This window comes from Talpa occidentalis, unplaced genomic scaffold (assembly GCF_014898055.3).
Source record: "Talpa occidentalis isolate TD23 unplaced genomic scaffold, MPIMG_talOcc4v2.1, whole genome shotgun sequence".
Classification (NCBI taxonomy): Eukaryota; Metazoa; Chordata; class Mammalia; order Eulipotyphla; family Talpidae; genus Talpa; species Talpa occidentalis.
Window position 1 is genome coordinate 72,989,856 of NW_026555331.1, and position 27,519 is coordinate 73,017,374.

A 27,519-nucleotide genomic window follows, 5' to 3' on the forward strand; every position below is an offset into this window, starting at 1 on the left:
ATTTATTATTAAAAAAAAAAAAAAGAATTTACCAGAGAGAGAGGAGGGAGCAGAACAGGCAGAAGGATGGAAGTACACTGCACAGGGGAGCAGAGGGCGAGACAGGAGAGGTCTGCCAAGCCATGTGAGAATCTCTCTGGCTGGCAGGGAATTGAACGCGTGCTACAGAGGCTGCAGATAGCTTCAGAGCGCTGCGCTCAACCCGCTGTGCCACCGGGTAGGCCCTTACGTCTAGTTCTTTAATCCATTTTCAGTGGGTTTTTGTGCATGGTGTGAGGTAGTTGTCAAGCTTCATTATTTTGTATGTAGTGATCCAGTTTTCCAAGCACCATTTATTAAATAAACTTAGTATAGAAACTCCATTGCATATTCTTTGCTCCTTTGTTAAAGTTTGGTTAATTGTACATCTGTGGGTTTATTTCCAGATTTTCTATTTGGATCCATTAGTCCGTGTGTCTGTTTGTGTTATAATACCATGCAGTTTTGATGATTGTGGCTTTGCAGTATAGTTTGAAATCTGGGAGTGTGATACCTCCACTCCCTTCTTTTTTTCAGAAGAGCTTTGGTTATTCAGGGGGTTTGGTGGCTCCATATGAATTTCATCAATATTTGTAGTATTTTCCTTGAAGAATGTCATTGAAATTTTTATTGAATCTGTAAAATGCTTTTGGTAGGATGGCCATTTTGATAATGTTAATTCTTCCAATGCATGAGCAAGGGATGTCTTTCCATTTCCTTGTGTCTTCTTCTATTTCTTTTAACAGTGTTTTATAGTTTTCTTTGTATAGGTCCTTTACCTCTTTTGTTAGGTTTATTCCCAAGTATTTGATTTTTTTTGTTTCAATAATAAAAGGGATGGTATTCTTGATTTCTTCTTCTTCAGACTGATTGTGTATAGGACGGCTACTGATTTTTGTGTGTTGATTTTGTATCCTGCCACTTTACTAAGCTGATTGATTAATTAGTTTTTCTGTGGAGTTTTTCAGGTTCTCTATGTATATTATCATATCATCTGCAAATAGTGATAGTTTGACTTCTTCCTTCCCTATTTGGATTTCTTGTTTGCCTTACTCTTGTCCTACTGCTCTGGCTAGGACTTCCAGTATTACATTGAAAAGCAGTGGTGACAGTGGACATCCTTGTCTTGTTCCAGATCTTAATGGAAATGCTTTCAGCTTTTCACCATTGAGAATGATACTGGCTATGGGCTTGTCATAGATGGCCTTTATGATGTTGAGTTACGTTCCTTGTATCCCGCAAATTTCAAGGGCCTTTTATCAGAAATGGGTGTTGTCCTTTGTTGAAAGCTTTCTCAGCATCCATTGATATTATCATAAGGTTTTTATATTTTTTTTTGTTGATGTGTTAGATTACATTGATTGATTTTTGGATATTGAACCATCCTTTTGTCCCTGGAATAAATCCTACTTGGTCATGGTGAATTATCTTATGGCTACATTGCTGGATTCTCATAGCTAAAATTTTATTGAGGATTTTTGCATCTGTGTTCATTAGGGAAATTGGCCTGTAGTTTTCCTTTTTTGTGTTGTTCTTGTTCAGCTTTGGTATTAGTGTAATGTTGGCTTCATAGAATGTATTTGGTATTATCCCTTCCTTCTCAATTTTTTCAAAGAGTTTGTGAAGGATAGGCACTAATTCGTTTGTGAATGTTTGGTAGAATTCATTTGTAAATCCATCTGGTGCTGGGCTTTTGTTTTGGGAGAGGGTTTTTATCACCATTTCAATTTCACTGCTTGGAATTGGCCTGTTTAGGTGTTCTATTTCTTCTTTATCTAGCTTTAGGTGATTGTAGAGTTTGAAGAATTTGTCCATCTCTCCTAGATTGTTGAGCTTGTTTGCATATAACCATTCACAGTAGTTTCTGAATATTCTTTTGATTTCTGCTGTGTCTGTTGTGATTTCTCCTCTTTCATTTGTGATCCTATTTATTTGTCCTTTCTCCCATTTTTCCTTTGTGAGCCTGGCTAGGGGTTCGTCTATTTTATTTATTTTTTCTTAGAACCAAACTTCAGTTTCATTGATCATTTGGATTGTTATTTTAGTTTCTATTTCATTTATTTCTGCTTTGATTTTTAATATTTATTTTCTTCTTCTGGTTTTAGGGTTTTTTTGTTGTTCTTATTCTAGTTCTTTGAGCTGTGAGATTAGGTTGTTTGAGTTCTTTCTTATTTCTTGATGTCAGCCTGGATTGCTATATATTTTTCTCTTATTACTGCTTTTGTTGCATCCCATACATATAGGAAATTGGTGTCCTCCTTGTCATTCAACTCAAAGTATTTTTAATTACTTCTTTGATCTCCTTGTTATTCCAGTGGTCTTCCAATAGTGTGGATTTCAATCTCCATGAGGTAGGAGGGTTCCTTGCCTTCTTTTTATGGTTTATTTCTAGCTTGATGACTTCATGGTCAAAGAAGATGGTTGGTATGATTTCAATCTTGGTGTATCTGTTGAGGTTTGTTTTGTGTCCCAATGTGTGACTGATCCTGGAGAATTATCATGTGTGCTTGAGAAAATGCGCACACAGATTTTTTGGGGTGTCTGTTCTATAGATGTCTGTTAAGCCCAAGAGGTCTAGATCCTTATTTAGAGCTTTAGTGTCCATGCTTATTTTTTGTCTCATTGAACTATCCATTGTCGATAGTGGTGTGTTGAAGTCTCCTACTACCTATGTGTTTTTTTTGATATCTGTTTTCAGAGATGATAATAGTTGTTTGATATATTTTGGTCCTCCCTCATTTGGTGAGTATATGTTAATATGTTATTTCTTCTTGAATTATTGTCCCCTGATCATAATCTATTAACTGTCTGGGTCTTGTTTTACCTTTTTGAATTTGAAATCTGTTTTATCTGATATAAGTATAGCTGTTCCTGCTTTCATTTTTGGTCCATTTGCTTGTATGATTGTTGTCCTTTTACTTTCAGTCTATTTTTATCTTTTGTAGTTAAATGTGTTTCCTGGGGACAGCAAAAGGTTGGGTTTTGTTTTTTAACCCAGCCTGCAACTCTGTGTCTTTTTATTGAAGAGTTTAGTCCATTTACATTTAGAGTTAATATTGATATGTCAGCGTCTGTATTTGCCATTTTGTTTGCCTTTCCTGTTTTGTTTTGTTTTCACTTTTTTTAAGTAATTTTTTTGTCTTGTTTTGTTCTTATCCATCCCTCTGTTGGTTCTGGCTTTAGGACTCCTTGTAGTATTTTTTGGAATGGGGGTTTAGTCGTAATGAAATTCTGGAGTTTCTGTTTGTCTGGGAAGGTCCTTGTTCTTTCTTCATAGAGGAAGGAAAGCTTTGCTGGATAGAGTATTCTTGGTTGGCATTTGTTGTCTTGGAGTCTGTTGACTATGTCCCTCCATTCTCTCCTTGCCCATAGTATTTCTTTGGAGAAGTCTGATGTCAGCCTTCTTGGTTTTCCTTTGTATGTTATCTGTTTCTTCACTCTTGTTGGCTTCATTATTTTTTCCTTGTCTTGGATTCTTGGGAGCTTTACTATTATGTGTCTTGCTGTATTTTTCCTTTCATCATGGAAGTTTGGTGTTCTTCTTGCTTCTAGTATGTCTATTTTCAGCTCCTTCTTCATATTTGGGAAGATTTCTTCAATTATTTCCTTGAATATTTTCTCTGTTCCTATGTCTCTCCTCTCCTGTGATTCCTATAACTCTTATATTTCCTTTCCTCATAGAGTTAGATAGTTTCTGAAGTCTGCCTTCATTCTTTTTCCTTTGTACTTCACTTTCCTTTTCTGTTTTGGTTCTTTTTATTTCTGTGTCTCTGAGAGTACTTATTTGTTCTTCCATTTTATCTATTTGCTTTCACTGCTTTTCCCAGAGTTCTTTAGCTCCTCCGTTAATCCTTTGATCTGCATTTCTTTCACTTCCCTCTTTAGGAACTCAATTTCATTCTTCTGGTCATTAATTATTTTTCCTTTATCATTGTTTTCCTTTATGACTTCTTTCAGTTTTTTAATCATGGCAATTTTAAATTCTCTTTCTGGAAGGCTCAGAAGTTCTTCCAAGTCACTGTGTTGCATTCTGGTGGGTGATTTTCTTTGTGGTGTTTCTTTTCCTTGAGGACTTGCTTGATTGCTTGTAGTTATTCTTCTCCCTGCTGCTTGTTTTCAAATTTGTCCTATTTGTTGGGACACGGTGTTGGTGGTACTGGCCAGCAATTTTTGGTGTGCTATTTCTGGGGTGTCAGAAACTGGTGGTCCAATCAAGTCCAAAACTTTTATGCCAGAAGTCCAGTAGGGCAGTGGTACTATGAATATGTTAGTGGTTGCTGTCACAGAAAATCTCCTCCTTCTGTATTTGTTTACTTTCATTGGTGGGTCTTTAGGTCCCATAGACTGCCCTGGCCATGGCTGGATTGCCACTAGGCACCAAATCACTGGATCCCCCTCTGGGCTCTCATTGTTGGCTGATGGGGTCTGGTTTGTGTGGGCTTTTCATCTCACCTCTGGCTGTGGGAGCAGCCCTTTCCCAGTTCCAGGAAGTCTAGTTGGGTTCTGGATACAAAGATACCTGTTTTAAAATGGCGAGTCAGGAGGGCACATCCCTGTGCCTGTGGTCAGCCCTGGTGGTGGCTGGATTCCCCTCTGGCCTCAGACTGGTGGCCAGATGGGGCCTAGCTTGTGGGGGCTTTTCAGCTCATCTCTGGCTGTGAAGCAACCCTTTCCCAGTTCCACACAGTCTAGGTGGGTTCCTGACACAAAGATACCTATTCTAAAATGGCGAGTCAGGAGGGCATTTCCCTGTGCCCGTGGTCTGCCCAGTTGTGGTTGGATCCCCCTCTGAGCTCTGAGTGGCAGCCAGATGGAGCCTGGCTTGTAGGGACTTTTCAGCTCACCTCTGGCTGTGGGAGCAGCCCTTTCCCAGGTCCATGCAGTCTAGGTGGGTTCCTGATACAAAGACATCTGTTCTAAAATGGTGAGTCAGGAGGGCACTTTCCTACATCTGTGGTTTGCTGGGACGATGGCTGGATCCCCCTCTGAGCTCTGACTGGCAGCCAGAGGGGAACTGGCTTGTATGGGCTTTTCAGCTCACCTCTGGCTGTGGGGCAGCCCTCTCCCAGTTCCATGCAGTCTAGGTGGGTCCGGACACAAAGATACCTAGTCTAAAATCAGATCCTTTTTTTTTTTCACACATTTATTTTTTATTTATACAATGGCTGGGGTATGGGCCCGAGGCACAGGAGAGTGAGAGGATTCACCAAAGGCAGATTGGGGAGAAGAACATGCAGACAGACCTAAAGCACTGCTGAGAGGAGCAGTGGGCACGATAGGAGAGGTCTGCTGCGCCATGTGGGAATCTCCCTGGCCTGCCAGAATCGAACCTGCGCTGCAGAGGCTGAGGACAGCTTCATAGTGCTGTGCTCAACCTGCTGCACCACTAAGAAGGCCTCTCAGATACTGTTCTTTTTCTGGTCCTCATCCTGGCTTTGGATATGGTGGTGGGTAATAAACAGAGAGAGATCGTTCCCTCTCTTCAACTTCTATCATAGAAAACTACCTCCACATTTAAAAAAAAATATCTTTGTTCAACTTGCCAAATGTTTCTTTGTAATTGTATTTAAGGCTTTCAGGTTCCTTTAACTGTTAAGTGTTGAAACCATGTGACAGGAACAATGAAACTCATTATACTATTTGTAGTTTTATATATTGAAATTTACACATTTATGACATTTATGTAAGTTGTTTATTGTTATATAAACCTATGACTATTTCAAAACACAACTGTTGAAGGTATTTTACTTCTACATTCATTCCCAGCTTGGCAGAGCCAGAATATTATAACTTAGAGGAATTCAATGAATTCAATGAGAATTTATTAGGTAATATATAAAGTAGCCTCTAAAATCTTTGGATAAGTAACCACTGTATCTCAACCCACAAATACTATTAAAAACAAACAGAAGTTTCTAATGTCTACCGATTCTTTTAAAAACTGTTTCCATATTGAAAAAAGTCAAACACAAATGACTTAATGAGAAGAGTACACAGCTTACAAAGAAAAATAAATTCATTATGACTTGCCAAGTTTCCATTCAAAAAAATATCTAGCTGGTTTTTCTTTTTTAACTATGAGATATTTTTTAAAAGATTTATTTATTTATGCATAAAAGAGCTGGGGTATAGGCCAGAGATGTGGCGGGTGAGAGGATTCACCAGAGACAGAGTGGGGAGCAGAACAGGTGGAATGACTGAAATACACTGTTGAGGGGAGCGGCAGGCAAGACAAGAGAGGTCTGTTGTGCCGTGTGTGTTATCTCTCAGGCCAGCAAGGATCAAACTTATGCTGCAATGGCTGGCAGTAGCTTGATAATACTGAGTTACTTAACCCCTTGCACCAGCAGGGATGACCCTAGATTTGAAGATGTTTTAATGTTAAAAACTACATCATTTAATAAATACATTAAAAATATATGGACATGTGCAAAAACATTAGAAACTAAGGTGGGAGGAAATTAAAAACAATGAATTTGCTATCACCGATGTATTAGACTCTACTAAATAATAAGACCTAAATTACACAAGGGAGCACAGCTACAGTTAGTAGGGAAGGAGAAATGTTGAATGGGGACAGATTTCTGGAGGAAGAGAGATTAAAGGTAATAGATTAGTACTCTACTGCCATGTATAAGCTGCCATTTACTTCTCCAACATGGGAAAGGGGGGTCATCTAAGCAGAACCTTACTCAGAGTTGGTTTTTAAGTTGTAGCCCATGAATTCATAAATTTAACATTGTACCAGTAGGTATACCAATAATGACAGGTAAGTTAAACCTAAATTTTTGTATATAAATATAAGCAAGATTATATAACCTACAAATAGATTACATGTAGTTTTAAGATGTGTTTAATATCTTATAATCAAAATATTAAAGATTTGTTTTTAAAGGATAAGAAGCTGAATTGTTAGTAATGGTTACCTAGGTCTAATCACTTCATGAGAAAATGAGATGATTCACTTTCTATCTATGTTATTTATTTCTGAATTGCTTTTTTTTATAAAACACTAGCAATTGTTCTTATCTGAATTTAAGGTGAGAAATACTTTTAAAGCAAGAGAGAAAAAGATATAATTATAAATGGAAATATTTTAAAAAAATAAGTAAAATGAGATAAGTAGTTCTATTAGATATTAAAATATCCTACAATGCTAAAATATGAAACAATGTTTACCAGCCTATGAAAATGCAGCTATAGTAAAAGAACTAGAACTAGCCCAAAATATATGTGGGAATTTAGTGTATGCAAAAGATGGCATAGCAATTCTGTGGAGGAAAGATAGAATGTTTGATAAATGGTGTTGGGACACCAAGGTAGCCATTTGGAGAAAAATAAAATTGTACTTCATATTTTCTATGTCACAAAATATAAATTCCAGGAGAGTCAATGATTTAAATGTAAATAATTAGGTGGCACCAGGCCACAACAAGAAAAGGTGTCCAGATTGACCCCTCTCCTAAAAGCATCTGTAGAAAAAAGAGGGGAGACTGTTACAAGCACCAGGAAAAACCACACTCTTCGAAGCAGACATCAGAATGTCTCCAGGGAGATCTAGAGCCAGAGAAGGATACTACATTCTGTAGGCATTTGACATCTCAACTAGCCACAGCTGCCACTGCAGCTACTGACACTGCTGGAACCCCAGCCAGACTCCAGATTCTGGATCTCAGCAATTTCACCTGCATCCAAAATTTTCAGATACCTCACAGGTGAGAAATTATGACCCTGATGTGGCTGCAATTGCTGCCTGCAGCCTGGACCCCAACCCTGGGCTCTCAACACTCTCACCTGCATCAGACAGGTACCCTCAGACACTCGACAGGTGAGAAAGTGTAATCCCCAACACCTGTAGCCTGCTTCCTGGGAGAGGAGAGAACCTGAACTACAAATTGTTCTAGAGTTTTTTATTTATTTTTCACACTCTCTCTCCCATATTCACCTAGGAAGGACTAGAACAGCTTAACTCAGGTGCATACCACTCAAGCTTCCAGTGCCACATGCTGGCTACAACTCCTGGGAAGGGACATGTAAGGCAACCAAGCCATTCCGAGCAGGTTTATGAACGGTTCTAGCAGCCACATGCTCTTTGCCGTGGTTTGTAGTCGCCGCACGCCTCCGTATGCTCCACTCCTCCACCCTCGACACCGCACTACCACCACACCGCACTCTGCTGCACCACCCTTATAAATCAGTCTCTTAGCTCAGGTGGACCCACTTCAGGTGCCCGCCATCAGGCATGCACCCAGGATCACAGGGCTCCCTCATCTATCCTGATGGCGGAAGGGCAGAAAAGCCTGATACCTTTTACCTTACCCTACAGGACAGAACCCTAAGGCACAAATTTTGTCATTTATTTTTCTTTTTTTTAATGGTTCATTTACCCTCTCTGTGTCTTCCCTTTTCTTTTTTGGTGTTGTTTATCTTTTCCCTGAGTTATACCTCAAAGGAGACAGACCCTGGGAAGACTATCTGACTCAGCTTTACAATGCCCTGCCGAGGAACAGACTAAAACGGCAGCCACTAGCTCCTTAGGAGTCAATAAAGTCCTGAGTGGCAACACCCCCCACCTTTTTTTTCCCTTTGCTTTTTCTTTTTTCTTCCCTCTATCATTAATATTCTTCTTTTCCTTTCCTTCCTCTTTTTCTTCCTTCTTCCTCCTCTGTCTTTTGCTTCCGCTTTTTCTTTTTCCTTCATTTTATTCCTTTTACAGTCTTCTTTTTTTATTTCTTCTTTCTCTTTCTTTTCTTTCTTTTTGCTTTCCTGAGCCACAACATAGAGGGATTCAGCAGTTCAACACAGAAATGCATTGCATTCAACCTGCAAACATCCCAGCAGATTGGGCCACAGAGTGTGTCTTGCAGTGTAGTGCTATGCACAAGACTTTTGACTACCCCAGATTGAGACACTAGATCCCATTGTACATAGTGGGGGCTGGGAAGGCAGGGCTACTGGGGCAAATCACAGTATACAACAACATCTGCTATAGCAGAAGTACGTCCAGGTGGGAACAAGTACTTCCCAGGTAGGAAGCCCCCACCCCTATGCCCCACCCACTCCAATATTCCCTGAGGCCCCTTAGCAGAGCCGGAAAAGCCTCCAGTGACATAAGCCATCTGGCGGAGGGGCACCCTAGCAGGGACTGCAGGAAACCCTCAATCCCCAACTGTGGTGGATCCCAATGCTCTATGAGGAGCAACTGTAAATCCCACCTGCCTGCAGCAATGGTCCAGTTGAAGAGAACTGAGGGGGAAGATGACAAGGGGGAAGAAGCAGATAACCTATAAAGGAAAACCAATTAGGCTGACATCAGACGTCTCTGGTAAAAAAAAAACACTATGGACAAGAAGAGAACGGAGTCACATATTCAACATACTCCAAGAAAAAAAATGCTAGCCAAGAATGCTTTAGCCTACAAAGCTCTCCTTCCTTTATGACGGAAAAATAAGGACCTTCTCAAACAAAACCTTCAGAAATTCATGACATGGCAAGTACAGACTCTCATGCCTCAATAATCACCCTAAATACAAATGGACTAAACTCATTAATAAAAAGACACAGAGTAGCAGGCTGGATTAGAAAACAGAACCCAACCTGCTGCTGTCTCCAGGAAAGAAAAAGGTTGGAAACAATTCTACAGCTATACTTATATCAGAAAAAAGACTTAAAAATATAAAAGGTAAAAAGAGATATAAATGTTCACTACATTATGATCAAAGGGACAATAAACCAGGAAGATACAGTACTCTTCAACTTATACTCACCAAATGAAGGAGCACCAAAATATATCAAACAATTATTACTATCACTGAAAACAGACATCAGAGAAAAAACATGGAGATTTCAACACCCAACTCTCACCAATGAACAGATCAATGAGACAAAAAATAAACAAGGACTCCATAGCCCTAAATAAAAGACCTAGACCTCATGAGCATATGGACATCTACAGGACACTGCGCCCAAAAAATCTGAATACACATTTTTCTCAAGTGCACAGGGATCATTATCTAGGATTGATTACATACGGGACCACAACACAAACATCAACAGATATATGAAGACTGAAATCATACCAACTATCTTTTCTGACCATAAAGGCATCAAACTAGAAATCAACAATGAAAAGAAAGTAAAGAACCCTCCCATTTCATGGGGAGTGAATCCCACAATACTGGAAAACCATTGGATCAATAGGAAATCAAAGAAGAAATTAAAAAAAATACCTTGAGACGAATGACAATGAGGACACAGCTTTCCAGAATATTTGGGTCAAAGCAAAAGCAGTAATAAGAGAAATTATATAGGGCCTCCCTGGTGGCCCACGGGATTAAGCACATCACTATGAAGCAATCTACAGCCTCTGCAGCATGAGTTCAATCCCTGGCCGGCCTGGGAGCAACACACATGGCTAAGCAGACCTCTCCTGACTTACCTGCTGCTCCTCTCAGCAGTGTATTTCAGTCTGCCTGCTCTGTTCCCCATTCTGCCTCTGGTGGATCCTCTCACCCCTTACCCCCACATCTCTGGTTTGTACCCCAGCTCTGTATGCATAAATAAATAAATCTTTTTTAAAAAGAGGAAATTATATAGCAATACAGCCCCATATCAAGAAACATGAAAGAACCAAAGAAACAACCTAATCTCCCATCTAAGAGAACTAGAAAAAGAACAACACAAAGACCCAAAAGTCAGTAGCAGAAAGAAAGTAATAAAAATTCAAGCAGAAATAAGTGAAATAGAAAAAAAAAATCCCAAAGATCAATGAAACCAAAATCTGGTTCTTCAAAAAATAAACTAAATAAACAAACCCCTAGCCAGGCTCACATATTTAAAAAGGGAGAAAACTCAAATAAATAGTATCATAAATGAAAGATGAGAAATCACAACAGACAAAGCAGAAATCCAAAGGATAATCAGAAATTACTATGAACATGTATATGCAGAAGAGATGGACAAATTCTTAGAACTATACAATCATACAAAGCCGGATAAAGAAGAAATAGAAAATCTTAATAAACCAGTTATAAGCAATGACATTGAAACAGTAATCAAAACTCTCCCCCAAAACAAAAGCTCAGGACTAGATGGTCTCACAAATAAGTTCTGCAAAATGTTCGAAGATGAACTCGTACCTATACTACAATAACTCTTTCAAAATGTTGAGAAAAAAGGAATACTATCAAATACATTTTATATAGCAAATATTATACTAATATGAAAACCAAAGATAACACAAAGAAAGAAAACTACAGGCCAATCTTCCTAATGAACACAGATGCAAAAATCCTCAATAAAATTCTAGCAAACTGAATCCAACAATGCATCAAAAAGACAATACACCATGTCCAAGTGTGATTTATTCCAGGGGCAGAAGGATGATTCAACACCCAAAAAGCATTCAATGTAATTCAACACATCAATAAAAAGAAAAATAGGGCCTCCCTGGTGGTGCAGGGATTAAAGACAGTATGGGAGTTAAAGACAGTGCCTATCAAGTATTGCCAGCCACTGCAGAGCTAGTTTGATCCTGGCGGGCCAGGTTGCTAATCCACATGGCGCAGCAGACCTCTCATGTCTCCCCACTTCTCAGCATTGTATTTCAGCCGATCTGCCTGTTCTGTTCCCCACTCTGTCTCTGGTGAATCCTCTCACCCCCTGCATCTCTGGCCTGGATCCATAAATAAATAAATGCATAAATAAATGCATAAATAAATAAATCTTAAAAAAACAAAAAGAAAAAAGAAAAAGAAAAGCCACATGTTCATATCAACAGATGCTGAGAAAATATTTGATAAAGTTCAATTTATGATGCAGGACCTCAAAATATTTTGGATAAAAGGAATTTATCTTAACAATAAAAAAACACATTATGACAAAACCACAACTAATATTCTTAATGGTGAATAACTTAAAACCTTCTCTTTAAGATCTGGAACAAGACAAGGATGTCCACTATCAAAACTACTTTTCAATATACTGTACTGCTGGAAGTCTTAGCAAGGGCAATTGGGCAAGAGAAAGACACACAAGGAAGCCAAATAGAAAGAAGTAGTAAAGTTATCCTTATTTGGAGATGATATGATAATACATAGAGAGAACCCTAAAAACTCCATGTAAAAAACAATTTGAGATAAAAAAACAGTTTAGAAAAGCAGCATGTCATAAAATCAATACACAAAAGTCACTGCCATTCACATAAGCAAACTGTCAGTCTGAAGAGGAAGAAATTAAGAAAACCATCCCATTTATAATCTCAGCCAAAAAAAAAAAAAAAAAAAAGCCAATAAAAATACCTGGGAATAAACCTAACAAATGAGGTGAAAGACCTATACAAGGAAAAAAAAAAAAAAAAAAAAAAAAAAAAAAAAAAGACCTATACAAGGAAAATTACAAAGCATTGTTAAAAAAAAAAAAATAGAAGACAGAAAGAAATGGGAAGGTATTCCCTGCTCATGGATTAGATGAATTAATGCTCATGGATTAGATGAACTAATGTGATCAAAATGGCCATCCTATCAAGAGCAATTTACAGATTCAATGCAATTCCAATAAAAATCTCAATGTCATTCTTCAACAAAATAGAGTATTGTTGAAATTCATATTGAATCAGAAAAATGATGAATAGCCAAAACGCTCTTGACTAAAAGAAGGAATAACAGAGGTATATATTCCTAAACTTCAATCTATACTACAAAGTCATAATAATTAAAACAGCAAGGTACTAGAACAAAAACAAGACACACAGATTAATGGAATCAAACAAAACCCAGACATAACGCCCCACATATATAGACAACTAATCTATGACAAAGGAACAAAGAATATGTAAAGGACCAAGGATAGTCTGTTCAATAAATGGTGCTGGAAAAACTGGACAGCCACATGCAAAAGAATGAAACTAGATTACTACATCCCACCACACACAAAAATCAACTCAAAATGGATAAAAGTCTTGAATATAAGATCTGAAACCATACAACATAAGCAAAACACTCCATGACATACATCTTATAAACATCTTCAAAGACTCATCCCCTGAAGCAAAGAAAATGAAAGAAACGATATACAGCTGGGACGACATCAAACTAAAAACCTTCTATAGAGAAAAAGAGACAATAACCAAGATGAAGAGATACCTGTAGATTGGGTAAAAATATCCTCAACATCACTTATAATCAGGAAAATGTAAACCAAAACCATGAGATACCACCTCATACCAGTAAGAATGGCCATATTAAAAAAACAAATGCTGGGCCTCCCCGGTGGCGCAGCGGTTGAGCGCTGGGTTGCGAAGCTGCCCGCGGCCTCTGCGGCGCCAGTTCGATCCCCGGCTGCTCCCCGGCCACCGGAGGAGGATCCCACATGGTGCGCAGACCTCTCCTGCCACCCGCTGCTCCCCTCAGCAGTGTACTTCAGCCCTTCTGCCTGCTCTGCTCCCCGCTCTGGCTCTGGTGAATTCTCTCACCCTCCCGCGCTTCTGACTGTACCCAGTGCATGTATAAACAAGACAAACAAATATAATAAATAAATAAATAAAAACATGCCTCTATAAAAAAAAAAAAAAAAAAACAAATGCTTGTGAGGATGTGTAGAAAAAAGGGGACTCCCTTTCACTACTGTTGGGAATGCAATCTGGTCCAACCACTATGGAAAACTGTGTGGAGGGCCCTCAAATTACTAAAAATAGAGCTATCATATGACACAGCAATTTCAGTCCTAGAGTATACCCAAAGGACACATAAACATTAATTTGAAAGGAAACCTGCACAATAAATCCTATTTATTGCAGCTCTATTTACAATAGCTAAGATACAGAAGCAACAGATGACTGGATCAACAAGACTACCACTAGGCAATCAAAAAAGATAAACTCATGCCATTTGCAGCAACAATGATGGAGCTGGAAGGGATTATGATCAGTCACTTAAAGGAGGCATATAAAGAAACTAAACCGGGTTTGAAAAAAAAAAGCTACCAGGCAAACTATAAATAGGAGACATACATCAGGGCAGGAGGAGGGAGAGGGATCAAAACAGGGGAAGGAATGGCACAAGAGACTATGGTGATGGTTCACAGGTGACTTGATGGTGGGAGTTTTATGGGGATTATACCTGACAGGAGAAATCAAACATTGCACAAAAATTAACTATGATGTAAATATATGTATATATGAATATACTAAATTAAAAATAAATAAATTTTAAATGCAATATCCCATAAAACATTACAGTAAAAGATAACACAAATTCTTAACTCTCACAGTAATGAAGTTCTTGTTTTGTTACTATCTATGATACAAAACACAGAACCTATAAAAGACAGATAAGATGAACAACAGGAAAACTGTGTCTGCTTATCAAAAAAACAAAATCCTTCTACATAAAAAAGCTGAAAGACTAATGTCAAGTTAAAAGAAAAATAACTATAATGTATATGATTGAGAAGTTATTTTATCATTTCTACAGTTAGTGCAAATCATTAAGATAAAGACTAACAATCCAAGAGAAGAAAGGTCAAAAGTCATTTCATACATAATAAAACAAAAGTGGTTCTTAAACATAAGGAATGATTCCAAATCCTTATTATAGTAAGAGTAATGCAAATTAAAATGATAAACACACTTTTTCCCACTTTTCATTTGGTCAAGACCAATACCAAGGGAAAGGTAGGAAAATAAGCACTTTATGCACTGTTGGTGGAACTGTAAAATTATGCCATTTGAAAAAGTCTTCACAAATTAAAGAGGCCCATATCCTCTGATTTACTAATAGTACTTACAGTCATTTAACCTGTCACTCTACCTCAGACATGTAGAAATGCTGCAATACTGTTTGAAGTAACCAAAGAGTCTAGGAGTAACCTAGATGTCCAACCAAAGGCACTCACTGAATGGTCTCTCTCAATAGAAGAATGATGTACTCACCAATCTCCAATATACATTTTTTTTTTTTTTTGACCAGAGACATCTTAATTTTCCCCTTATTTATTTTTCTATTAGCACTGATGTGCCCGCTAGTGCTCTGGATGCTGGGATATGGAAGGTCAAGGTTCCTAACCTTAGAGCTCACAGCAGACGGATGTTAGCATCAAGATGTCAGCAGCCAGGAATGACCTATAAGGGACAGATACTAGGAGCTGACAGGGCACCTCACTCAGATTTTTTAAAAAAAAATTTTTTTTTTCTAACATTGGTTTACACCATTGTACATTATTCAGAAATATAGAATCCCAACTCTTCAGGTGTCTGTTACCATACCATATCTGCCGTCGAGGCACTAATAATCCACCATAGTACAGTAGATCCATTCCTCCCTTTTCATCTCACCCTTTCTCCCCGCTCTGATACCTTCAGTTTTACAGTCAGATTTCCACAATCAGATTGTTGTTACTTTAGTGTTATCTGACTCTTCATTTCATTTCTCTATATTCTATGTTTATCTTTTTCCTTAAGACTTATTTCGCTTAGCATTATATCCTCTAGTTCTATCCATGCTGTAAAAATGGCAAGAGTTCAGCTGTTTGTTTGTTTTATTTTATTTTTTGTAATAGTTGGATTTGTGTATATATAGACCACATTTTTCTGATCCACTCTGTCCTTGGGTACTTAAATTGTTTCCCTAACTTGGCTATTATAAATATTACTGCAACGAACACAGGCATGCATGTATCCCTTTGAATTGTGAACTGGTGTTTTTAGATTCCTTGGATAGATACCTAGGAGTATAGCTGGTGGATGAAGATAGAATAAGCTAAAAATATAAGCTGCTATAGTGTATTGATATATTAGACAAAACTACGATATGCCACAAATATTAAATACTCTCAATCTTACTGGGTTTTATTGTTTCCAGAAAGGGCTTCAAATAAAGCAGCCAAAAAAGCACAAGTAATTACAGTAACAAGATCCTGGACAGGAGGAGCACTGTCAGGATAGGAGCAAATCTCTCATTCATTCCTTATCAAAGTTCTACCCAGGCTGTAAGAGGTGATGGAGGTAGTTCAAAATCTAGCAGGAGAAGTCAAAAAATAAGCAAATGAATAAAGAGCGATATACTTCAATATGTGTGATTGTGGAAAAACAAAATAGGAAAGGAAAATAAAGGTTACAGAGAGGCACAGTGTCCAATTTTAGACGTGAAACCTAAAGAACATCTCTTTAGAAGGAAAAGTCTGAGTAAAGGCCTACTGGTGATAAGAATGTAGTAAATCGCACAGATATGTGATGGGTTGGGATACAGCATCCTAGCAGCAGGAGCAGCAAGAACCAGGCCTGAAAGTGAGAGTGGTGTGGAATGTTTGAAGATTGGTGGACCAGAGTAGATTCTAGGGTGGTCAAATGGAGCTGCAAGGAGAGATCCCAGAGCTCTGGAGAGCTTTGACTGAATGGGATGAGCAGCTCCTGGGAAATATGGAGCCATAAATCAATATGATAAATTGAATATGCATATTTTCACACTTCTTGACACCTTAAGCAGGGACAAAGTGAAGGCAAAGAAAGAAGTAGGACATATTGGAAGATATCATTGTAGTAATACAGAAGAGAGATGATGACTACCTAGAAAGGTAATCTACTAGAAGTAACAAGAAGTGTTATCTCAAGTAACAAGGAGTGACGGACTCTTATGTGGATTCGGAAGTGGCACTGCCAGGATTTCCCTTGTGTAGGAGAAGGATTATCAGCAAAGGAGGATTTGAGAACATAGGAAAAACTGCAAGAAGGCCGTTTCCTTTCCTGAGAAGGGGAAAAGTATGGGAAGGAGGACAGGGTGTGTGTTTGTGTAGTGGTGGGGAGGGTAGCAAGAACTTGATCCTGACTTCATATCAGCACCTGGGGGAGAGTTGCGGTAGGCAGTAAGGAACTCAGCTCTGTGGCTCAGGCAGCATCTTGGGCTGTAGACAGTTTGGGAGTTATTAGTGTGCCGTAGGTATTTAAAGCTACAAGATGAGAGAAAATCATCAAGAGGGTGGGGAGTGAAGGAGAAGAGAGAAAAGAGAAGAGGTCTACAAATGAACCTGCAGCACTTCAGTACTGAGAAGCCATAGCAAGATATAAACCTGGGTGCAGAGGAAACAGGAAATAAACCAGAAGTGAGCACTGTGCAGGAAAATGTGACTTGCACATGAGTGACCACAGGAGAAGCCATGTGGAGGTCATTGCTGACATGGGGAGTGAGATGTGGGTAGAGTACTGGAGCCAAGCATGAATGAAATAGGCTCAGGAAAGAGAGGGAGGAGGAGGAGAGAGGGAAGAACAAATTGAAAGGAGAGAGAGAGGAACAGTGTCTCTTCAACTTTAAGGCATTTTGCTGTCAAGCAATGAAGAGTGAACCAGTAAGAAGGGATGTGTACAGTTATGATGAATTTTTAACATTTGCTAATGAGTGAAAAATAATGGTAGGACTGTACAATGACAGGAAATTTCAGAGAATTAATGGCACTATATTCTGGAGTATGCTACACAGAATGACAATCATTTGAGCATTATTCCTAATATCCTCAAACTGAACCTATAAGAACGTCTGTCAACTGAAGAATAAATGAAGAACATAAATTAATACAATGGAATACTATGTACTGATGGAAATGAACAAACTGCTAAATGCAACCAAACTGGTGAATCTTACAAGCATAATATTAAGTCCAGGTAGCTACAGTATAGAAAAATTTCCAGAATTAGTTTTTAGGAAGTCCTCAAATATTCAAAGGACTCTATTATATCAGAAGTCAGGATCATGATCACCAGGGGCAAGAGGGAGGGAAGAAGTGGGAGCGAGATAGGATGGTTCCCGGTATAGCCTGCATTCTATTTCTTGGCTTGGATATGAATGATGTATTCATTTTGTGTACTTGTTTATATGGATACTTATAGCCCATGTATGATACTGTATGTATCTTATATTATTCAATAAAAAGGTATTAAAAATGTTTAATAAAAATGTAAAAAATTAAGTGATGAAAGTTATCCGCCAATATCCTGTCTATTAGTGGAAGAGTTTAAGAAGAGACCGATGTCACAAGAGTGTGGACACAATAAAAGAACCTCCTCTAGGAGGGAAGTTTAACGTAAAAGACTTGTAAGTTGATTTGAAATCTAAGAACTTAACACATGGACACAACTTTTAAAAATTGACAATAAAATTAAAAGCTCTTAAAACTAAACTTTCCCTCAAAAGTAATATTTTCCACTTTGTGGTAAAAATGTCTCATGCAGAAAAAAGCAAGCATAAAATCATTCACAACATTTCTGATATACTAATGAACCCTTAATGTCACATCCTATTATGTTTTAATTCATGCTTTTTATCCCCTCAAAGTGATTAGCAAAGAAATAGAACGCTGTCACATAATGACAATATGAGCCTCCTACTACAACATTCTAAGAAGGATAGAAACAAAAACAGCCACATCTTATAACAACACACCACTTGGGTAGGAGTCTTGATGATGGATGTTGTTTCTCCCTGCCCCATGCCAAATTATCAAAAATGGGCTGCCAGAATTATAAACAAGTCATCAAGGAGAGTTCAGTGCTTCTATTAAAAAAAAAAAAATCTATGTCAAATACTGGCTACTTTCCGTGGGATTTCACTATAATAAGGCAACAAAGTGCTCTTGACAAAAATATCTTTTGAGACAAACTTTTAGTTGGTTACTGATTGGTGGAAGCAGTTATTTGAACTCACCAGGGAGGGTAAATATGGATGATGTCTTGAGGATGGCCCCTGAGGTAGCCTGCTGTCTCCTTGGTGAAAAGCACCTTCAGGCCAGTTCTGGGGGCCTCACATTGGGAAGAGCTGTCAGTCTGTAGCTCCACTAACTGCTCACACATGGCAACTTGGATAGAGCATTCTTCGTGCAGCTCAAGAATTCTCACCATTAATAAACCAGATTTTCTGCCTAGAAAGTGAAGAAAAAAAAAGAGCAAAAGAATCTAAAAATCGTATGGTCCAAATGCGACTGCAGTGTCATTAAAAAAAAAAAGTCATGAAGTTTCAGGTTCAGATAGCTTTCTTTCTTCATGTGGAGATGGCAGTCTGTATACTCTGCTAAAGAAAATTAGAGAACTGCATATACTCATCATAACACCATTTTAAAAATCGAAGTAGCCTGTCAGTTACATGAAATACATGTAGTTTAAGCAACATAAAAGAATAATCTTCCATCATAAATAGTCATGAGCATATGGAAAACTTAGACCTATCATTTCACAGATTATGTGTTTAACACAGTGAACTCTTCAGATAAACTCAACAAAGGAAGTAAAGTCACCTGTTGTTCCTTCTTCTTTTACCTGTTGTTGCTCCTTCTTTCTCATATGCCTGCTGCACTTCATTACTTGCTTTGATTCTCTGTTTTGAAATGATACAGTCTGACTGGCTAGTTGCAAATGCTCTAGTGACTAATGTGGACTGCTAGACTGATGTGGAATGCTAGGTGATAGAGTATTAAATTTATTTATTTTATTCTTTTTCATTTTTTTCTTTTAACATTTACCATTTTTTACATTTTTTAGACAATATTTGCTTCCCCCCACCCCCTCAGATTGAGTCCCCATAGAATCTCCTTCCCCAAGGCACCCATGCACCATCACCACAGTCCCCTGTGCTCCTCCCTCCATCCCTCTCACCCATCTCCCACCTCCTCCCCTACAGTATGTCTCTGGTTTATAATTGTCTGTTTTTGCTTTGCTGTGGTTTGTATTGTTAGTATTATTTTTTTTTTCACACTGATGTCTTATTTGGTTCCCCTATATTCCTGTTATAAGTGAAACCATCTGATATTTTTCTTTTTCCTTCTGGCTTATTTCACTGAGCATAATTCCTTCTAGCTCAATCCATGTTTCTGTGAATGACATGAGTTTATCTTTTTTTGATTGCTGAACAATATTCCATTGTGTATATATACCACATGTTCTTGATCCAGTCTTTATCTTTTTTTCATTGCTGAACAATATTCCATTGTGTATATATACCACATGTTCTTGATCCAGTCATCTATTTTTGGGCATTTGGGTTGTTTCCAGGTTTTACCTATTGTAAATAGTGCTCCAATAAATATAGGTGTATAGGTGCTCTTTTGAATCACTGTTTTTGTGTCCTTTGGATAGATCCCTAAGAGTGGAATTGCTGGATCATATGGTAGCTCAATTTTTAGTAGACTGAGGAACCTCCAGACAGCTTTCCACAATGGTTGGACCAGTTTGCACTCCCACTAGCAATGCAGGAGAGCTCCTTTCCACCAGCAATGCAGCAGAGTTCCTTTTTCACTGCATCCTCGCCAACACTTGTTGTTGCTTGTTTTTTTTGACATGAGCCATTCTTACTGGTGTAAGGTGGTATCTCAGTGTGGTTTTGATTTGAATTTCCCTGATGATAAGGGATGTTGAACATTTTTTCATATGCCTGTTGGCCATTTGCATTTCCTCTTTGGAGAAATGTCTTTTGAGTTGTTCTGCTCATTTCTTGACTGGATTGTTTGTTTTTGTTGAGCCCTGTGAGTTCTTTGAATATCTTTGTGATCAGTCCCTTATCAGCTGGATGGAGCACAAAGACTTTTTCCCAGTCAGTGGGGTGTTTCTCTGTTTTGGTTAATGTCTATTTTTCTGTGCAGAAACTTTTCAGTTTCATGTAATCCCAGGTGCTTATCTTCGCCTTCACTATCACTGCTTTGGGTGACCAGTCTTTAAAGATGTTTTTGAGATGTATGTCTTGTAGTGTTTAACCTACATTTTCTTCTATATGTTTTATGGTTTCAGGTCTTATGTCCAGTTCTTTTATCCATTTTGAGTTGATTTTTGTGCATGGTGACAGGTAGTGGTCTAGTTTCATTTTTTTGCACGTGGAGGTCCAGTTTTCCCAACACCATTTATTGAACAAACTCCCTGTGTTCCATTGCATATTCTTTGCTCCTTTGTCAAAGATTAGTTGTTCATATAAGTGTGGCTTTATTTCTGGGCTCTCTATTCAGTTCCATTGGTCTGTGAGTATGTTTTGGTTCCAATACCAAACTGTTTTAATTATTATGGCTTTGTAGTATAGCTTGAAGTTTGGAAGTGTGACACCTCCTTTCTCCTTTGTTTTCATCAGTAGGGCTTTAGGTATTTGTGTATTTTTGTGGTTCCATATGAATTTTATCAGTGTTTTTTTTCTATTTCTTTGAAGAATGTCATTGGGATTTTTATTGGAATAGCACTGAATCTATATATTGCTTTTGGGAAGATGCCCATTTTAATAATGTTGATTCTTCCAATCCATGAGCAGGGGATGTCGTTCCACTTCTTTGTGTCTTCTTCAATTTCTTTTAAAAGTGTTTTATAGTTTTCTTTGTATAGGTCTTTCACCTCTTTTGTTAGGTTTATTCCCAATTATTTGATTTTTTTTGTTTCAATTATAAAAGGGATGGTTTTTTTGATTTCTTCTTCTTCCGATGGGCTGTTTGTGTATAGGAAGGCTACTAATTTTTGCATGTTGATTTTGTATCCTGCTACTTTACTGAACTGGTTGATTATATTGAGTAGTTTTTCTGTGGAGTTTTTAGGGTTCTCTATGTATATCGTCATATCATCTTCAAATAGTGATAGTTTTACTTCTTTCCCTGTCTGGATTCCTTGAATGTTTTTCTTTTGTCTTATTGCCCAGGCTTGGACCTCCAGTATTATATTGAAGAGCAGTGGTGAGAGAGGACATCCTTGCCTTGTTCCTGATCTTAAAGGAAAGGCCTTCAGCTTTTCACCATTGAGAATAATGTCGGCAGTGGGTTTGTCGCATATGGCTTTTATCATGTTAAGGTATGTTCCTTCTATCCCGAGAATTTCAAGTGCCTTGATCATAAATGGATGTTGGACTTTATCGAATGCTTTCTCAGCATCTATTGATATGATCATATGGTTTTTGTTTTTCTTTTTGTTAATGTGTTGGATTACACTTACTGATTTTCGTATGTTGAACCATCCTTGTACCCCTGGGATGAATCCCACTTGATTGTGGTTTACTATCCTTTTGATGCATTGTTGGATTCTGTTGGTAAGGGTTTTGTTGAGGATTTTTGCATCAGTGTTCATTAGGGACATTGGCCTGTAATTTTTCTTTTTTTGTGCTGTCTTTGTTTGGTTTTGGTATTAGTGTAATGTTGACTTTGTAGAACATATTTGGTAGTATTCCTTCTTTTTCAATTTTTTTGAAAGAGTTTGTGTTGGATAGGCACTAATTCACTGCTGAACATTTGGTAGAATTCATTTGTGAAACTGTCTGGACCTGGATTTTTGTTTTTGGGGAGTGCTTTGATTACTGCCTCAATTTTGCTGCTTGTAATTGGTCTGTTTAGTTGTTCTATTTCTTCCTTTACCAGCTTTGATGATTATATCTTTCTAGGAATTTGTCCATCTCTCTAGGTTGTTGAGTTTTTTTCCATATAAATGTTCATAGGAATCTCTGATTATTCTTTTGATTTCTACCGAGTCTGTTGTGATTTCTCCTCTTTCATTTATAATCCTATTTATATGTGTTTTCTCCTGTTTTTTCTTTGTGAGCCTTGCTAAAGGTTTGTCTATTTTGTTTATTTTTTCAAAGAACCAGCTTTCGGTTTCATTGATCCTTTGGATTGTTTTTTTAATTTCCAATTCATTAATTCCTGAATGAATGTTGTAGGACATTCATTTTTTTTTTTAATTAAAAGACACAGTAATAGAAAAACATTAGTATACTCACAACCTAGAATAAATAACACATGTTAATTTTTGGTCTTTTTCTTCACATACTTTTATAACAGAAATAAAGTATCAATAAGTTTGAAATCCCCTGGCTTCCCTACAACGTGAATGAAACTTGAATCCTTAAGACAATTATGTTAAGGGAAAAAAAATCAGTCACAAAAACAAACAAACAAACAAACAAACATGTATACATGTATGATTCCGATTATGGAAAGTGTCCAGAATAGGCAAATCTATAAAAACAAAGTATTTTAGTGACTGAGTTTGGGGTTGGAGGAGAAAATAATGACTAAAGAAAATAAGGTTTCTCTTTGTGATGAGGAAAATGTTCTAAAATTAACTGTGGTGATGAGTTGCACACATCTATTAATATACACATGAATTCAAAGCTTTAAATTGGTGAATTGCATTATATGTGAATTATATCACAATAAAGTGTGGTCAGTGAGTAAATGATATTTGAAAAAAAAATGAATGACACAATAAAACTGTTTTGCATAGTACCTTGTTAATAAGACATCCACTGATTTGAATTTCTTTACCACTTTAGCCAACTAGTTAATAGTGATTAATAAAAATTAATATTTAAATACTGTAAAGACTTAAGCTTGTAATTTAGTTTCCATTTCTTTCTCCTACTTACTTTCTCTTCAACAATTTCCCACTCATTCTCAAATTTCTCATCCCTCCTTTGTCTCAGTGCCAAAAGCATGTGGTTCTCTATTAAGAAAGGCCACATACCTCCTGAAAGCTACTTTTTCTTACTATTTTCTAAATAGGAACTACTACTATTTCCTAAGGCATATATCTATCTTGCATCTATTTCTTAAGGGAAGAAAGCAGACATAATAGAGGAAAGACATGAACAGGCAGTGTTAAGTTGGTATTAATTACTATGTGTGAGAAATGAGGAAGTCAAAACAGGTATTAAAGAAAAGGACTGATGAAGAAGTGAGTAAGTCTCTGCCACAACAGGATAAATGCAGATCACTTTGGAATACACACCAGTTTTCCTAAGTAGGGTGACCAGTGAAATAGGTAGAGAATTAGGGTCATCAGCAGCTAAGGGAAAGGTCTAAAGTTTATGGGCTATAGTTGGTACAAGAGATTAAATCTTAATATTTAAAAAATTTTTAGAACAGAAATGCACTCAGGTTCACCACCAGCAATACAGCAGGCTTGCCACCTCCACATGAACCACTGATAGTACCTGCTGTGCATAGCTCCTTGGCCACCTAGCTCTGGCTCTCGGGCATCACTGCCTTGCTCCACTGAATACACACTCTCGGTTCTATGTGGCTGTAATATTTGCATAAACATACTCAAGGAAAGGAAGACTCTACTGTTAGAATTGAACTTAAAAATGAAAATATAAGTTGATTTTACTCAGAAAAATCTGTACTCATATACATATTCAAGGAAAGGAAAGAATCTACTCTCTGAGTGGAACGAAGTATCTAAAGATAAAAGATTTTTTCTCTCAGAAAATTCAGTACGGGGCCTCCCCGGTAGCGCAGCGGTTGAGCGCTGGGTTGCGAGGCTGCCCGCAGCCTCTGCAGCGCTGGTTCGATCCCCGAAAACAATCCCGGCCACCAGCGAGGGTCCAGCTTGGCGCGTGGACCTCTCCTGCCGCCTGCTGCTCCCCTCAGCAGTGTACTTCGTAGGTCTGCCTGCTCTGCTCCCCGCTCTGACTCTGGTGAATTCTCACCAGACTGTACCCAGTGCTTGTATAAATAAATAAATAAAAATAAATCTTTAAAAAAAAAAAATTCAGTACGGTGAAGCATATTCCAGAAAAAATGAAGAATTCCTCTTAGAGTAAAAAGAGAAATCCAAAGATAAAAGTTAGTTTCTCTCAGAAAACTTTGTCAGGATTGAATTATTTCAGGAAAATGAAGATTTCTCATAGTTGGATGAAAACTGGAAGACATAATTTCTCTCGGAAAGTACTCTGAGAAACAAAATAGTCAAGGAAAACAAAGAATCTCCTTTCAGGGGAGATTCTCAAATGCCTGCCCAACCAGCAATATTTCTCTCTTGAGATGCTAATTACTCTTTTGTGCACCTCTGATTAAAAAGTGAAATACTCTTTCAGTGGCCTGCTCCAGCTCAACAATGCCCAAACTCTGACAAACTTTATAAAAAGCATATTGTAGATACACATTAAAAGGATTTTAACATAAATATCTATTCAGGGGCCTTCATAGGTTAAGACACAACCTATGAAGCTATCCACAGCCTCTGCAGCACGAGTTTGATCCCCGCCGGCCAGGGAGCAACCCACATAGCGCAGCAGACCTCTCCTGACTCACCCGCTGCTCCCCTCAACAGTGTATTTCAGTCAATCTACCTGTTCTGCTCACATCTGTCTCTGTTGCATACTCTCACCCCACTCCCACACACCTCTGGCCTGTACCCCAGCTCTTATATGCATAAATAAATAAATCTTTTAAAAAAGAAATACCTATTCACCTAGGATGAGTTATACTACTACTGACTAGTTTCTTTGAAGATTTTTATGAAAAATCCTGACAATATTCCAGTAACTATGAATTCTGCTTAAGATTTATATCGTCAAGTCACCTGTAGAATAAAACATGCTTTAAGATACTTATGACTTTGACTACATCCTGGTCTACTGTATCATTCTTGATAACTATATGGTTTGAAAATAACTGAGGAACAGTGGCATTGTGACCATGGCACAGGACTGGCAACAGTACTATGCTTTTCACAGAGCACTTGGAATTCTCTCCAATAGAACATTTTCCAATCAAGCTTCAGGGGGAACCAGAGATGCCTTCCTTAAAGAAAGTAGGCAGAGTAATTTTCCCTTGGTTAGAGGGAGAAAAAAACATGTGGCTATCAAAGAAAAATTATGTACTTAATGCAAGATGCTGGTTTCATATAAATGGAGAAAATTGTTTAGATGGATAGTACATAAAAGGGTTGCTAGTCCTTTAAGGAATATTAGGGCAACATTTTCCAAATATATTATAAGACTGAGTCAAAATATCACTCCATCCAGGAAGTGTTTCCTGGATCCCAATGAGAAGCAAATATTTCTTTCCCCTGAAATTCTCGAATACCTTCACAAGAGGTTAAGAGCAGCACTGTGAAGCTATCCACAGCATGAGTTCGTTCCCCAACACGAGTTCATTCCCCAGCTAGGTAGCAACCCACGAGGTGCAGCAGACCTCTCCTGTTTTGCCCTCTGCTCCCCTCAGCATTGTTCTTCAGTCAGTCTGCCTGCTCTATTTCCCACTATGTCTCTGGTCAACCCTCTCACCCCCCACCTCACACCTCTGGCCTGTAACCCAGTTCTTGTATGCATAAATAAATAAATCTTTTAAAAAAATGTAATGGATATAGTATTAGCTGGTCTCAAGTACACTGCAAACATGAAGAGCAACAACACAAAGACCAAAGTGCAGGGCCTACTCTTATCACACAAACAATAATGCATATTTGTGTTGTATTCATGGTCACTGTCATTATTATTAACACTTCAAGATATTTTCAAGTCTATTATATTGACCTACAGTAAACCTATGAAATAGTTAAGGAAGATATCTTTCTTCCTTTCGGACAGATAGGAAATACTTGACATTCTTAAGGTCAGAAAATTACTGGAAGGAAGGTCTGTTCCTAGAAACTAAGAATCCTTTTAAAATAAAAAAATAAATAAAATAAATTAGTGGTATTGTGTTCTTTTGGTAGATACTTAGAGTGGAATTATAGGGGCAAATTAAAGATTTTGATCTTTTGAGATCTCTCCACAACAATTTATATAAAGGCTGGGCCAGTCTACAATGCCACCAACAGTGTAGGAGAGTTCCCTTTTCTTCACATCCTTGCTGGCATTTGTTGTTTATTTCAATAAGGGCCATTCTCTCAGATGTAAGGTAGCATCTCATTGTATTCTTGATATGCATTTCCCTGATAGTCAGTCACAAAGAACAATTTTTTTATGTGCCTGTTTGCCATTTTTATGTTTTCTATGGAGATGTGCCTGTTTAGCTCCTCTGCCCATTTTCTGATTGAGCTGGGTTTTTTTTTTTTTTTTTGAGTTGCATGCTTTCTTTCAAGTCTTTAATATCTGTCCCTTGTCAGATGTGTGGTGTGCAAATATTTTCTGCCATTCAGTAGGGTGTCTTATTGTTTAGTTATGGTTGCTTGCAATTTGCAGAAGCTTTGTAGTTTAATAGAGTTGTAATTGTTTGTGTTCCCTTTTGTTTTCTTTACAGTTGGAGACCAATATCTAAACACATCACATGAAATTTATGTGATGAAATGTTTTGCCTATATTTTCTTTGATTTATTTTATGGTTTCAATGCATATATCCAAGTCTTTTATCCACATAGAATTGATTTTTGTGGATGGTGGGACACAGTGGTCTTGATTCATTCCTGTGCATATGGCTTCCTGTTTTCTGAACATTATTTATGGAAGAAGTTTTCCTTGTCTCAGTGTATGTTCTTGGTCCCTTTGTCATAGATTATGTGTCCATATAGGTATAAGTTCCTTTCTGGGCTCTCAATTCTATTCCACTGGCGTGTGTGTCTGTTTTTGTTCTAGTATCATGTTGTTTTAATTATCATGGCTTTATAGTATAGTTTAGAGTCTGAAAGGGTGGTTCCTCCCTTCTTTTTCTTTGTTGTCAAGATTGCATTGGCTATTCAGGATCTTTTTTTTTTTTTTTAAAGATTTATTTATTTATACAAGAACCAGGGTACAGGCCAGATGCACGGGAGGGTGAGAGGATTCACCAGAGACAGAGCGG

General features: G+C 37.8%; 1 protein-coding gene across 4 annotated transcripts in view; it reads right to left on the minus strand.

The window, feature by feature from the left end:
• The window catches only part of SPIDR (scaffold protein involved in DNA repair), a 545,150-nt gene that overhangs the window by 267,664 nt on the left and 249,967 nt on the right, over positions 1-27,519 (minus strand). For all 4 annotated transcript variants that reach the window (XM_054692277.1, XM_054692279.1, XM_054692278.1 and 1 more), the window contains one exon: positions 18,708-18,921. In XM_054692277.1, the coding sequence (XP_054548252.1) occupies positions 18,708-18,921 (214 nt within the window). The remainder of the gene's footprint in view (positions 1-18,707; positions 18,922-27,519) is intronic.